The 13,658-nt window shown below is 36.6% G+C and overlaps 1 protein-coding gene across 7 annotated transcripts in view; it reads left to right on the forward strand.

Moving 5' to 3' along the window:
* The window catches only part of KLHL2 (kelch like family member 2), a 54,200-nt gene that overhangs the window by 11,369 nt on the left and 29,173 nt on the right, over positions 1 to 13,658 (forward strand). For all 7 annotated transcript variants that reach the window (XR_005956177.1, XM_041479874.1, XM_041479877.1 and 4 more), the window contains one exon: positions 800 to 921. Coding sequence is in view for 6 of the 7 variants with exons in the window: in XM_041479874.1 (XP_041335808.1) it covers positions 800 to 921 (122 nt within the window). In the remaining variant the exon portion in view is untranslated. The remainder of the gene's footprint in view (positions 1 to 799; positions 922 to 13,658) is intronic.

Below are 13,658 nucleotides of genomic sequence, written 5' to 3' on the forward strand. Positions count from 1 at the left end.
CTTTTGTAGTTCGTGTTTTGTTTCTCAGTGGAAGTCAGTGCAAGAGGGTTTAAAGGTCTGAGATGACCTGATCTGGAAGTCATTAAGAAGGCTATAGTCATTACTTCAAAATATGTACTTGGATAATTATTTCAGCCATAAAGAAAATATTGCACTTTGAGAAACATCATATTTTGGAAGGTGGAAGATATTTTGCAGGCCTTTCTTTGAAGATCAGTTGTGGCATATGGCCAACATGTCAGCCTCCACAAAATGAGATCCAACAAGTTTTCCCTTGCTTACCATTTTATCTTAGCTTGAGCTGTTAAATTGGAGCTGCAAAAGAGGTGAAATCGCTAAGGGAATAATAAGTAGGCAAGCAAAGAAATATGTATGTTAATTCTTCTGTGGGGATATAACTTCTTATTTAAATAAATTTACTCCAGATTGTGTTTGATATGCTCCTTCAATTAAGAAGTTAATAAAGCTAGAGTATTTTAATATCTTGCTTTCCCAGCAAACTGTTTCTGTATGCATTTGAAGTGTCATATTTAGGTCTGAAAACAATATTTTCCTGATATTGTACACTGGAAAAAATAGGTCACCTGCACTAAAAGTATTAACCCAGGTAGCATTTGCATGATGACAACAAAATCTTCCTTCCTCACTGGAGGAAGGAAGGAAAGAAAAATTAAATTATTGGTGTTGAAGTTATTCTACTATCACAACTGCTCATACACAAAATTTCTGCTGCTGTTAAACTTCTGTATTTGGGCTGTATTTCTGTCTTATTTACTTGACTAATAAACTGTGTTTGTAGGTGAGATGAGTGAAAGCCGAGCAAAAAAAGTTCGAATAAAGGAAGTTGATGGCTGGACTCTAAGGATGCTCATTGATTATATTTACACTGCTGAAATTCAAGTTACAGAAGAAAATGTGCAGGTAAGAGTGAGAATATTTTCTCCAACAAATGAGATACAATGTGCAGAGTAATTTATTTTGTCAACTATTGAACTATTTGGTTCAACTTCAACTTGGGAAATCTTATCTGTAAACTGGAATTTTTTCAGACCTTGTGCTTACATAGCAAGTAGTAATGCTGTTTAAATTCTGGGTCAAATTCAAAGACAATTCAAGTAAATGAAGAGTTAGTTGACTTTAGTGGTCTTTGCAACCAAACCTTATGTAAGGCAATAAAATAGATGGTCTACTTTGCCTAAAGTTAATGCTGTCAGCCACCTCTGTACCAACTCTTCTCTAATATTTAAGTGAAATTTACATAAGCAAAGTAGATTTATTCCTTAATGTGAAACCATGTTGTCCAGTTAAACCGTCCTGTTTATCTTTTTCCCTGTTAGCCTGCACAATAAAGTACTTCTTCCTGCTCAATCTCTGTAACTTGCCAGTGACCAGCTGTACAGAAATGTTTAGCTGCCATTTTTTTTTAAATTAAATCAACTGATATCTATTATGAAGGTTTTGTCCATCCCATGTAGAGCTAATAAGTTTTTCCTATTGGCTGTACCTTAAGATGAAGCTTCAATTAGAATAAAACAAATACTAGCTTGGAAAACATAGCCTCCTGCATTTAATATTTTCTAAATGGAAGTGGACTTAAGATGGACAGAGTAGATTTTCCTTCCAATATCTTTTGAGATTTTTTTTCTAGAGGTTTGATAAATTTAAAACTACTTGCATAAGGGGTGGTAGATTTAATTCTCATGTTTTCCTTGTACTGCTATGCTCTGCTTTCTATTCTTGCCCAATGCCAAATAACTGGTTATTAGCAGTTATTTTGCTGCTTTAGCAGGGTGCAAAACCGTGTTGCTGTATTTGTCATTGAAAACTTCTGTTGCAATTATGTATTCTGAAATTAATTGCTTTTACTGGACATTAGGCTGAAATTAATAGCATTTTATTGGCTGCTGAATCCAATGGGGACACTGCTTGTTTTAGCCATGCTTGACTGAATACTTCCTGAAATGAGAAATGCTGCCAACAAAATATCCTGCTACTAAGACCTCCATATCTTAGGTCGTATCATAAGTCATTTAATTCTGCAAGACTATTTCTTGTCTTTCTTAATGACTTGTTTCTTAAGACTCTTCCTTTTTAAGAAATTGTTCTGGTCTGATGATGAATGTGCATAGTGAAAAAAAAAAGACTGAAATTCAGTTGTATTTCACCAATGTGGTGGTTGCCCAAATCTCTGTGTCGCTGTGGAAGACCTTGAGCAAATCCAGGGCTGTCAGACATTCCCTAACACACCTCTTCCTGCTTGATCATTCTGGCTTTTCATCCTTAAAGCAGAATATTCTGTCTTGCTGACAGAACTTGATGGCCCTAATCTTGTACATTTGATGCATAACATTGGAGTGGACTTAACAGGCAGTGCTTCTGTATTTTGACTGTAGGTGCTGCCTGGGAGGAGGCATTATCACCTATCCTTGGCAATGCTGACTCTTCTATGTTAGTAGGGAGGAAAAGCATTACATTTCTTTCTCATACAGGAGTCTTTGAAGGCCAGAAATCCACGGGTTTAATGCTCCTGAGTCTGATAGGGCTTTAATTTTGATGGCTACAGGTTATCTGTCTAAAGATAGATAGATATCTGATGATGCTGGGTGTGTTAGCATAAACAATATGGCTTGGTGAGTGATATCACAAGTTTGTGGTTACTTGAGTACTGAGAAGAAAGTTAGGCTTCTAAGTTGGGTTTTGATTTTTTTTCCAGTATTAGTTGCACTTTAATGTTGATGGTAAATATACTTGTAATATGACTGTATTGAACATAAACTTACTCTTACTTTGTCACTTTCATCCTTTTTGCATTATTATTACTAGATATGTAGAGTTTATTTGCATTACAGCAGAAATAAACACTGTGGATAAAAATAAATATGCTGATGTAAATTCTTTTCCTTATGCTTGAAAGCCAAGATGGGAAAATTGTTACTGTGACTTTCTGGAAACCTAGAAACCTAGTGCAGATTGTCAGGCCTTAGTTAAAAAAGTGTTCTCTCCATAAGTGTGTTGCATGCTATTGAGATTAATTCTAGCTCTCAATTTCTTGTCTATATGACCTAGAAGATATTGTGAAATTTTGGTAGTTAGGAATTTATCTTGTAGGAATACAGAAGCATGAAAACCTAAGATTCCATTTTATGTTTGGATTAATGTGTTGAACTGGAGCGTCATCTTCTAGTTAGGTGCTTATGATTCTTATTCTGATACCCTTGGTGGTATTTCAAGTGTATCATTCCATCTCTTCAAGTTATACATAGTAAGAATACGTATTGAATTAATTTCTAATACGTGATACAATGTTTGAAGAGGGTGTGCAAGCTTCATGTTTAAGTAATGTAGAATTGCTAAGTAGTTCTTGGTATTAAAATAGCTGCATTGTATATTTATGAAAACTAATTATAAAGGAATACATAATCATATCCCAGCTCATTGGTCTTTCTCAAGGGGCAGGTTAACTCTGAGCTTCTTTCCTTAGAATCTTACTTGATCTAGATTTGGACAGGAGAGTGCTTCCTGACTGTGCCTTTGCACATTGTCGGTGAGGGCTGTCCATTTTTTTTCTCCCCGGTGTCCTGTTCTAACTTACGTATGTTTTTGGGCAGGTGTGGAAGTAGAAAAATTAGGTGTAAGTCTGTGATTGAAGAGAAAACCACATTCATTTAGCCCATTAACTATCAACACGGGAGGCCCTCATCACTGGATGTTATCGCTACATTAGTTAAATACAAAAGAACATTTGTTCTTTTATATTGTTAAATACAAAAGAACATGAGTTCTTGGTTCAATAGGTTCCCCCCAGCCTGCAACAATAAGACAGCTGGTATATGAATGTGTACATTCTTTTAGTGTTTGTCCTTCATTTAGAACAAGTTATTTTATAATTCATCTCTGGTGGCACTAACTTTGCATAATGCCATACCAGTGTTTCTGCTGTATTTACATATTAAGTCACATTTTTCCGCATTCTTAACTCTTTGCTTTTCCCTTTTTTTTTTAAGGAATGAAACTAAATATCAGACTTAGTGCAATATCTCATTCTTCATATTTTAAGAAGGGAATATCCAAGTTAACGTTTTCAGAAGGCAAATCAATTTTCTTCCATATCAAATTTTTTTGATATCCATATAGGTATTAACTACAGGCAGTGCACAATGTGGGAGAGTCGGTTACTATAAGAAGCTCATGCGTGAGTAACTCTCCCACGCTATGCGAATGCACTGCAGCCCCTTTTTAGTCAGCTGTACACCTCGGGCCTCTCCTGAGCACAAATACATTGGAGGAGAAATTCCTGCAGTTGTTGGTGGGCTGTGGATTTGTTATGGGCTTTAAAGGTCAGCCTGATACAGGCTGAGTAGAATGTGATTTGAATAAACACAAGTTAGGTGTTGGGTTCCTTTCTGATTCCCTGCTACAGGTCTCTGTTCCTTTAATTGTGCTTATACAACTGTTTGCTGGACTGTTTTATAAAGCAGATCACTGAACTCGAAAAAACATCTGACAGCATAACATTCTGTATCTCCACTTCCACCCCACACTGGTTTTTGGGGGACTTTTGAGTTATTCTTAACTTGGATGATAGCCCTGTCAGTTGTTTTCACCCAATACTTGGGGTTAGTGTACTAAATGTAGGAACATACACCAATGTTGGCAGTAGATGTTTCTCTGCAGCCTGGGGCAAGCATTACAGGTAGTTTCACTTGCTGCTACTGCTGTCTTGCTTTTGAAGAAGATGAGTGCATGACAGATAGTAGAAGAGAAAATCATAAAAAATTGTATCTTTACAATTTTATAGCTGTGTCCTAGCATATTTTTTCCTTTAAAGAATACAACAAACAAAGTTCAGAATCCTGAATAGGGTCATTTTCAAGAAGTATAATTTTTTCTGCTCGTTTTCTGAAATTATTCAAGAACAATGTTTGCATAGTAATAAGCATATTATGAACAATAATACGTATGCATTTTTTCTTTGTAACTCTTACTGTTCACACAGATTGCCATAAAAAGTACAACAGAGATGCTTCTATTTGTATGGTGTCATTGGGTGTGGGCATAAGAGTTGACAGCGCATTTGATTTAAGGTGCTGTCAAAACAAGGTCCAAAAAAGCAGCTGATTTCCCCAAGAAATCCTCAAAAAAGAAGATCCTAATGTTGTCCCAGCTATTTACTAAGGTAGACGTTCTACAGTACCATGTTTGGTAGTACAGGCTTTGACTATTCCTGCTGCACATCATCAGCTCTAGCTGATCAGTGTTGCAGGGTTGTTGAAATCCTGAAAAATCCTCAAGGTTGAAAATGAGCCTGTGCCTCACACCAAAACCCAGAGAAGTCCCACAGCTTAAGAAAACAGATGTGTTCTTTTTAAGATGGTCAGCTTCTGAATTATATTTGTGGCATGACTCACAAGCATTGGGTCATGCCATAAGTTGGACTGAGGGTATGTTAAAGGAGCACAAAGAAGAAGGAATGTGATGTTACACGGAATAGCATAAAAGATAATTGCTGCTGAGCGCTGGGAAGTGAAACAGTGACTGAACGTATCTAGACTTGGCAGAACATATTTAATCTAACAATGGAAACTGGATAATAATCCTTAGGTGGTTTATTCCAGTTGCTTTAATAGTTTTTCTAGTTCAAAAGGTAGGTAGTATCTGACTTAAATGTTCCTGGTCTATATTAGGCTAATTAATGGTACTTCCTTCTGTCGTCTTGTAAAACAACTTGTTGCTGTTTTGCTGCAATAAACTCATGTACTGAATGACTGTTCTTATTCATATACTTTATTTTTTTTTCTTTAGGCTAAAAATCTTAGACTGTTCTTTAGAGACAGTAGTTTTTAAATCTTTTACCATTCTTCTTGCTCTTCTAGACTCTTTCCATTTTACCTGTATCTGCATATTTAACATGCATTGGCCAAATTGGTCCATTAAGGCCTTGTTACTACAGACAAGAGTGAAACTATTATCTTTTCATATCTCATGTGAATATTGTCTACTGAATATTGTCTATTCACATCTTATGTGAATAAAAATTACAGTGTTTGATTCTTTATGTCATCGGTAAAGACAGTGTTACGTCTTTATGACATCGATTCTAGTAGTCACTACATGTTTGTGCTGGTAGAGAGAGTAAGAATGAGAGCATGAAAGTAGTCATACAGTGGGAGAAAGAAATTGTGGCACCTCTTCATTTTGGTAAAAGCCATTTTGAGGAATTTGTTGTTTTAAGCATTTTTGTTTATTAGCATAATACTTCTAATGAACCAAAACTGCAACCAGTGGAAGTCATTATCTGATTTAATAATAGTAGCATGTCTTTCGGTCAGTTTTGTGGGCAAGACTTCAGGTTCACACCAGGAATTTTCTGTTAGGAAGAAATGCTAATTTGTAAGTCTGTTTCCAGACTACAACCACGTGTTAAAATTGCTTTTAATAAAAAAAATGTAAAGAAATAAACTATTTTCATTTTGGGTAAGTGTTTAATTATATTTTAAAATTCACCAATAACAGAAAAAAATAGCACTGAAAATCTTGTAAAATTATATCTGGTTTAGGGGTGGAAGGGCTGGAGAGAAGCAAGATATGTACAAGTAATTTTAAAACTGAAAGAAAAACATAGAAGAGAGCATTACACAAAATGGAATGCAAAATAATGAACAGTACTTGTGTATGTTGAGGAGGACAAAACCCCCCAACAAACCAGCAAGGAGTAGATATTAATTTCAATAAAATGTAGTAGAACTATGTATGATCAATAAGATGAAGCCCATGCAAACATAAGGTCTGCGTTTACTGTGCCTAATCTTCGCTGGATACTAATTTAAAGGCAGAAATAAAATTTTGTGCAGCATGAAACATTCCTCATTTGCTCTTCTGCTAAGCACTAGAATAAAATCAGATAAAAATATTCAGAATAAACTGTTGTATTGTACTTAGAATTGGTGTGCTTATGATGAACCCCATGCAGTTTTATGTGGGTAGGATGTGAAATAATCTGTTTAGGGGGTACCAGTTTGTTCGGAAACTTGTATTACCAGAACGTCAGATTTGGTAATGGAGTTGTTTTTTTCTCCACACCTGTGTCTCATGATAGTCTCAGATTCTCTCCTTCAGTACCATTTCTACTAAGGGTCAGGTACACCTGTTCACAGGAGTTTAATTAAAAAGGGAGTTCAGGATCATGATGGCGTATCCATTGTAACAACTTATTATTGCACATCAACTGAACAACAGCAGGTAATTGTGTGTGCTTTTAGCTTGAAGAAAATACAGAATGACTTAATATAAGCCAGTTTATAAGACTCGTATCTCTTCACTTAATATTTGCCAGTCTTTGAGCACGTACGTACATGATCAAATTAAGAGAGCTTACATTCCAGTAATCTTCAGGGCCATACTAACTTTGTATCTCAGCTGAGAGTCAAAATACTCCTAGTAATATTGTGATACTTTTCAAGCTTTATCCTTGAAAACAAGTGTTTTGTGTATATGAACAGGTGACTAAACTGTCTTTATATGAGTTAACTCATATACTGTGATGTGTGAAGGGCATAAAGCAGGTCTTTTGCAACTGGTTTTGCTTTAGATATCTAACTTGGAATGGTTTTCAGGAGTTTGTGAGGCCTGCTGATAAATTATACCTTCAAAAACTACAGAACTTCTCTTTTCCCTTATTGGATCAAAAAGATGTTCCTCCCTTTCAAAGGGGTCTATCCAAAGGGGTATATTTTCTTTATGAATATTGGAAGCTTTCTGTGTTAATTGGGGTAGATTTTTCCTTTTTAGAATCCAAGGCTGACTTTACAAAGGTTCTTTACAAATGTGTGATTAGGCATTGTAAGAGGAGGGAGTTGAATTCAGTGCTTGAACAGAGACATGCATTCTGTGTCCTGGAAGTGTGCCTGCTGCTGTGTAAGTGGGTGGAAGAGATAAAAGAAATATTTATTCAACTGAACTGAATCCTGTGAAGCTTTCACTGAATCTTATAATGCAGTAGGTTCTGTTTCAAATATAACACACGTATTTTATATAAGAGACTGGTTTGAGAGAAGGTAATGCTGAAATTGCTTCTATGGGAATTGGCTGTTTTCCTTCAGAGAACCTAAGGAAAAGATGTGTGGAAAAAAATGCTGCACTTAGAAAGCTAAAAGGGGCAGAAAGGGAATGTCTGATCTTGATGCATTGACAGATGTGCCTCTAGCCATCTCTTCCTTAAAGAGCTCTTGGTAATCAGAGAAAGTGAAACATCTTAAACAGAAGTATATCTTGAGAAGAGTGGGTGCTGGTAGGCTGGATCTAGGCAATTACATCCCTACTGGTCATGATTAACACCTTGCATGTCACCAAGAGACCAATTAATACAGGTCCAGTACGTCCCCCAGTACGTCGTGCACTCTGCTGAAACACGGGGCTCCTCCTAAAGAGCTTATTCTAAATTAGCAGCAATTTCAAATAGATGATGATGTTCTAGACAGTGCAGTTTAGTGATGACAGCATGGGTCATGATAGCAGTTTTTCTAGCTAGAAGCAGTCACAGCATTCTAGCATATGCAAGTAACTTAATAAAACTGTTGCTGCTGTACCACAGGCTAATCAGGCTGGCATCTCTGAAGTTTGCTGATCGGTTGTTCATAAAGGCCTTTTATTTATTTGGATTTGCCTCTATTTACTAACCACAGTTTCCTGATAAAAGTATTTAAAAATCATCCCTATAGTATTTATTAATTGAATAGAATTTTCAGGCATGTTTTAAGCCAGGGGGTTGTCATTATGGCTGTCCCTGTCCTGTCCCCATTGTTTCTTTGTGCAGATTTTCTCTTGCATCTCCACAGTGCCTAGACAGTCACTCTGTCTTGGTTTAGCTTCCAAAGTCTTTCCTGCAGTACATGGCTGCTTACCTGTTAGGTGCTGGAGACAGGGTATTGGACCATGTGAGTATTTCTCTGTGCTGATTCATTGATAAAGTCTGCATGCTTCTAAAGAAGAGTGCAGTTAGGTCAGATAATACCAATCCTATTGAAGATAACAGCGATACTTATTTTGTTGTAGGTTTTTTTTCCTTTGTAGAGATAATTTTTTTGAAGTAAATGTGTGTAAGTTGTTTCTTTTACTGTTCCTAAAAAAGTGAAGCAACATTGCACTGATTTCCCTGTCAATAGCCACAATAGATTCTTTCAAAAAATGAAAATAGCTTTGACTTTACATTAAAGTTTGTTGATAGTGTCTTTAGAGGCGAAATCTGTAAATTTGTTTCCTGTGACTTAGATTTAACTTGCCAGCAACTCTCAGCAAAATATCCCCACATGTTCTTTTAGACAGACTGGTAGGCCAAATCTTCATTAAAACTGTGCAGCTGTCTTTTAAGCTGTTCATATAGTTTTATTTTTCTGACCTGATACTGAATTCTGATTCTCAAATAATCTCCTGTAAAATTTTGGACAGATTTGCCTTCCTGCCTTCAATATGTCATGAGTAAGGTGCTAATTATTGAGCCCTGAGGTGACAGGTTACAATCCTGCTTGTTTCTGAGATAATGAAAGTATTTGTCATGGGCTTTGGTTCCCTTATCTTCCATATCCTGGCTTTTTCCAGACTCAGATTAATCTTGAAAACACGATATTTTCACCATCATATTTCATTTTGCCATCACTTTTTGCTTTGCTTTCATAAAAAACTAAAATGTTCTGTCCATAAACTCACTTCTTTCTTTCTTAATAGGTTTCAGGCAAGTGCACAAGTTCTTGAAAGTATTTTCTTTTTCAAAAAATGTTTTATATAATTGAGCTATTAGTGTCAAAAACTATTGACGGTTGGTGATCTTATTTCCCTGACACAGATATTATTAAAGCTTTAGGAGGAGATGGAGTTCTTTATTGGATCATCTTATAGAGCCTTAAAAATAAACAAGACTTTGACCTTTCTGCTCATCTCCATTTTGGCTGGTGTGGCATAGATTCTAAATTATGAAAGCTTTGGCAAAGTCTGAAGTTGTATTCAAAGTCATTCTGGTTCAAATGCTTTATGAAACTGGCTCACCCTAATGAGTTTATGATTAAAACAGGATTAACTGATGTTTTTAAATTCTGATGTGTGTTGAAACTACATGGTAATCCAAACTTTCACTTTTATTCTTTTATGACAGTACAGTTATAATAATATTAGGGGCTTGCTGACACTGCAGAGAGATACTTAAATCCAAGCTGACATGAGTTTCATTACAAACCCTATTCATAGAAACATGTTTAGGTCTTTCTGGGCAAGAACTTAATGCTGGACTAAACAGCCTTATAGTGTGCTCTTTGGTTGTGTGCTCAAAGACTACCACTGGGTTTTGCTATTGTATGTATTTTATACTTAAGGCTTCAAGCAACCATCTGGTTACCTCCTTTTGCCCTATTTTTGTATTTATGACAACAGCTTTGAGGATTTTAATAATATGAGGGCACAACTAATATGTGGCATAGCTGGAGGAGAGACAGCGGCACACTCCTTGAATTTATATGCATTGTAAGACATGTCAGGCAACAGTAAATGATCTCATTTTTTCCACTGAAATAATCCTAGTAGGCATTCTTCATTTGCTTATATGTGCCTGCTTGTCAGGAGAATGAGTGTAGGAGGGAAGGCAAAAGAGGAGCATGATTTCTTTACAGGCGTATTTTATTACAAATATAAGCTTCATTAATTTGTACTTTAAATGAATAGGCTTCACCTAAGAGCTGCTGACCAAAATACTAAGCAAACAGCTTTGCTGGAAAATTTAATATTTTTTTCTCTGACAATTTAAAAATGCATTTAAATTGTATTTTTCTCTTTTTTTTTTTTTTTTTTTTCTTAGCATATCTTTTGTGATTTCAGCTATTATATATGTGCAAAGTAGAACTGCCTGGTTTTTGGGGGCACATTATTATTATGAGCACTGCAGAATCGCTACAGTTGCTATATTGTCAGTCCCCCATGTTTGTTTTTAACTGAGGAACTGGGTTTTTGATGTGGCTGAAGGTGTGTTCCAAAGCCTCATGCTTATTTGATAGATGTTTTATGCTCTCTTAAAGGATTTCCGTTTCTGATCTGGCTTGCTTGGTGCTATGTGACAGGAGGAAATCACACTGTGTGCTCAGCGTGAGGAAAGCATTAAGGGTTGCTGAAACTGGTAGCATGATAACAACTAGGTGGCTGCAGCTCCGTCTCTCCAAGCTGCAGCCTGGCAGTGAGGCTGAGCATGCCTTTGCATAGGTGCATGCACAAGCACACGTGTACAGGGCAGCCAGCCCCACAGACCAGGGCAGCTAGAAACACTCGCCTGGGGTCTCAGTTCTCTCTTGAGCTGGGCTGTCTTCCTAAAGAGTCTCTTGGACATGTCTATTCAATGTCTTTTGTATTGTTAAGACAAACTATTCATACTACTTAATTAGGGATAAATTCTTTCCCATGTCCTCCCCCGGATTATAGAGGATGGTGAAGTTCATGAGGTAAGTAGCAAAAGGAGTTTGCAGAGAAAGCAATTACTGTGCCTGTACAGCTGTAGCTGTGGTAAAGACAGAGGGAAAAATGGTGGCAGGACCACTAGAACCAGGAGAAGCAGATGTTGCACAGATATGGCATATACTCTCTCCTGAGGTATTCACATTTTTATGTTCCTTTTTTTCTTTCCTTTCTGCAGATATCTTACTACTATTTCTCTCTGTCCTCCAAATGATGCTTTTGGAAATTTTTTTTTTTTTTGGCCGTCTGAATGGGGATCCAAGAACTTTTTGCATAAAGAAAATTGAGTAGGCAGAAGGGTATGAGCATTGTAAGAATGAAAAGATGAACCTGAATGGACATTTGAGCTGTTGTACACTGGCTTGTAGGTGCCAAAGAGAAATACATAAGGGAGAAACAGAACTGAGAATGAGCACCAGAGAGAAAATTAATCTAAAATGTGGGTCAAAAGGTATGAGGAGTGGATTAAAATTGTCCCAAGACTGTAAAAGACTGTCTTGGACTATCAAGTGCCAGTGTGTGTAGGAGGCAGAGAGTCATACTTTTTCCAGAGAGAGACTGTTGTCTTGTGGACTGAATCACAGATTTCCCCTGTCTCAAAATCTCTGTACCTTCAGAAGATGTTTGGGTGTTCTGGTTTTTTGTGTTTTGGTTTTGATTTGTTTTTTTTGGTTTTTTTTTTTTTTTTTTTTTGTGGGAGGGAGAATGTGGGTTGAGGTTTATGAAACCACTTGCTTCTGCTTATTTGGAAGAGACTTGTGGGCAAAGGCGGTGAAGAGGCTTGTAGCTTGGCTATGTCAGCATGGTCTAAGCAAGAGCCAAGGAATGAATCAGAAACTCTTGGAGGAGGTGATGGGGTGAGAGAGAAGTGGGGTTGAGGCAGGAGTGTGGTACAGAAGAGATACTGATCTGTAATCCTGCACTTCAGAAGCATGTGATTCTGATTACTGTAGGAGGTGAATGGGAAGTCACCGAGGGATTTAAACAGGCATGTTTAATTTAAATGATAAAAAGAATAAAACACTTTTACTCAGCACTTCAGCTCTAAATATAACATCTATTCATTTCCTGCATATTGTTTCTTAAATGAGTGATTTAGGAGAGCGTGTGGGCTGTCAGAGCCATGCACGAGAAAGGTGCCAAAAACTAATTAAGGTAGAAAGTCCCAGTTACTCCAACAGACTGTGCAAGGTGCATCCTCTTACTTATCAAGGATAGGCTTAGAGAGAGGGTCAAAAGATGAAGTGCAAAAGCAAATGAATAAAAACATCCAATCACTAGAGCAAATAGGATTTTATAGACATATTTGTAAAAATAATCCTTGCATACCCACAGAAAAGAAACTTTTGAAGTGAGGTGGCTGAGACTATGAAAATGTTATGTTCTGTAGCTGGCTATTCCTTGGAATTTCAGCTCATGTTTTAGTAAATCACCGCAATGTCATTAGTGATCCTGAGCATTATAGAGACTTTATAGAGACATTATATCAAGGATTTGGTTTTTGTTAATGGCAGGTGAGATAATGGAAATTCAAACTTCTCATATGTTTCAGAATTCTGAGTTGTGCATAGCTACTAAAAACCTCCTGTAATTCTTAGAGTGGTCCAGAAATAACCATATCAAAGGCTTTTGAAAGTCAAGTTAGTTATAGTCCCTCCTAAATTGTCACATGATGAGCAATAAATAGATCAAAAATCCCTATGGAGGAAAGGAACAAATAGGAATAAATAGTTGGGTTCTGCTGTATCAAAGTGATTGTAATGTGTCACAGGCTTCCAAAGGACCCATTTCCTTTAGTTTTGGAAAGCAGGTAGCAAAATATGTAGGTGATGAACTGGTTTAAGTATTTTTTTCAAGATCAGACAAAAATAGAAAATCTCACTGCTTTCTAGCTAAGCTAGATGTCAGGCCATCATGATCACAGACCAAAATTAATGTTGGAAAGTGTAAAGTAATGCACGGAAAGAAAAAACTTGAATTACTCCTACATATTGCTATGTTTTACATTAACAACTTTGCCTAGTATAGAATAACATACTGAAGTCACCTTAGAAAAACTTCTGCTATTGTAAAATAGTGTCTTTAAAACCGAGCATAAAAAATGGCACAGCAGTATCTGTATGTCATTGTAGAAATCTGCATTATCACCTGAAACACTGTTGGATGGTCTA

This window comes from Pyrgilauda ruficollis, unplaced genomic scaffold (assembly GCF_017590135.1).
Source record: "Pyrgilauda ruficollis isolate IOZ18807 unplaced genomic scaffold, ASM1759013v1 scaffold5, whole genome shotgun sequence".
Lineage (NCBI taxonomy): Eukaryota > Metazoa > Chordata > Aves > Passeriformes > Passeridae > Pyrgilauda > Pyrgilauda ruficollis.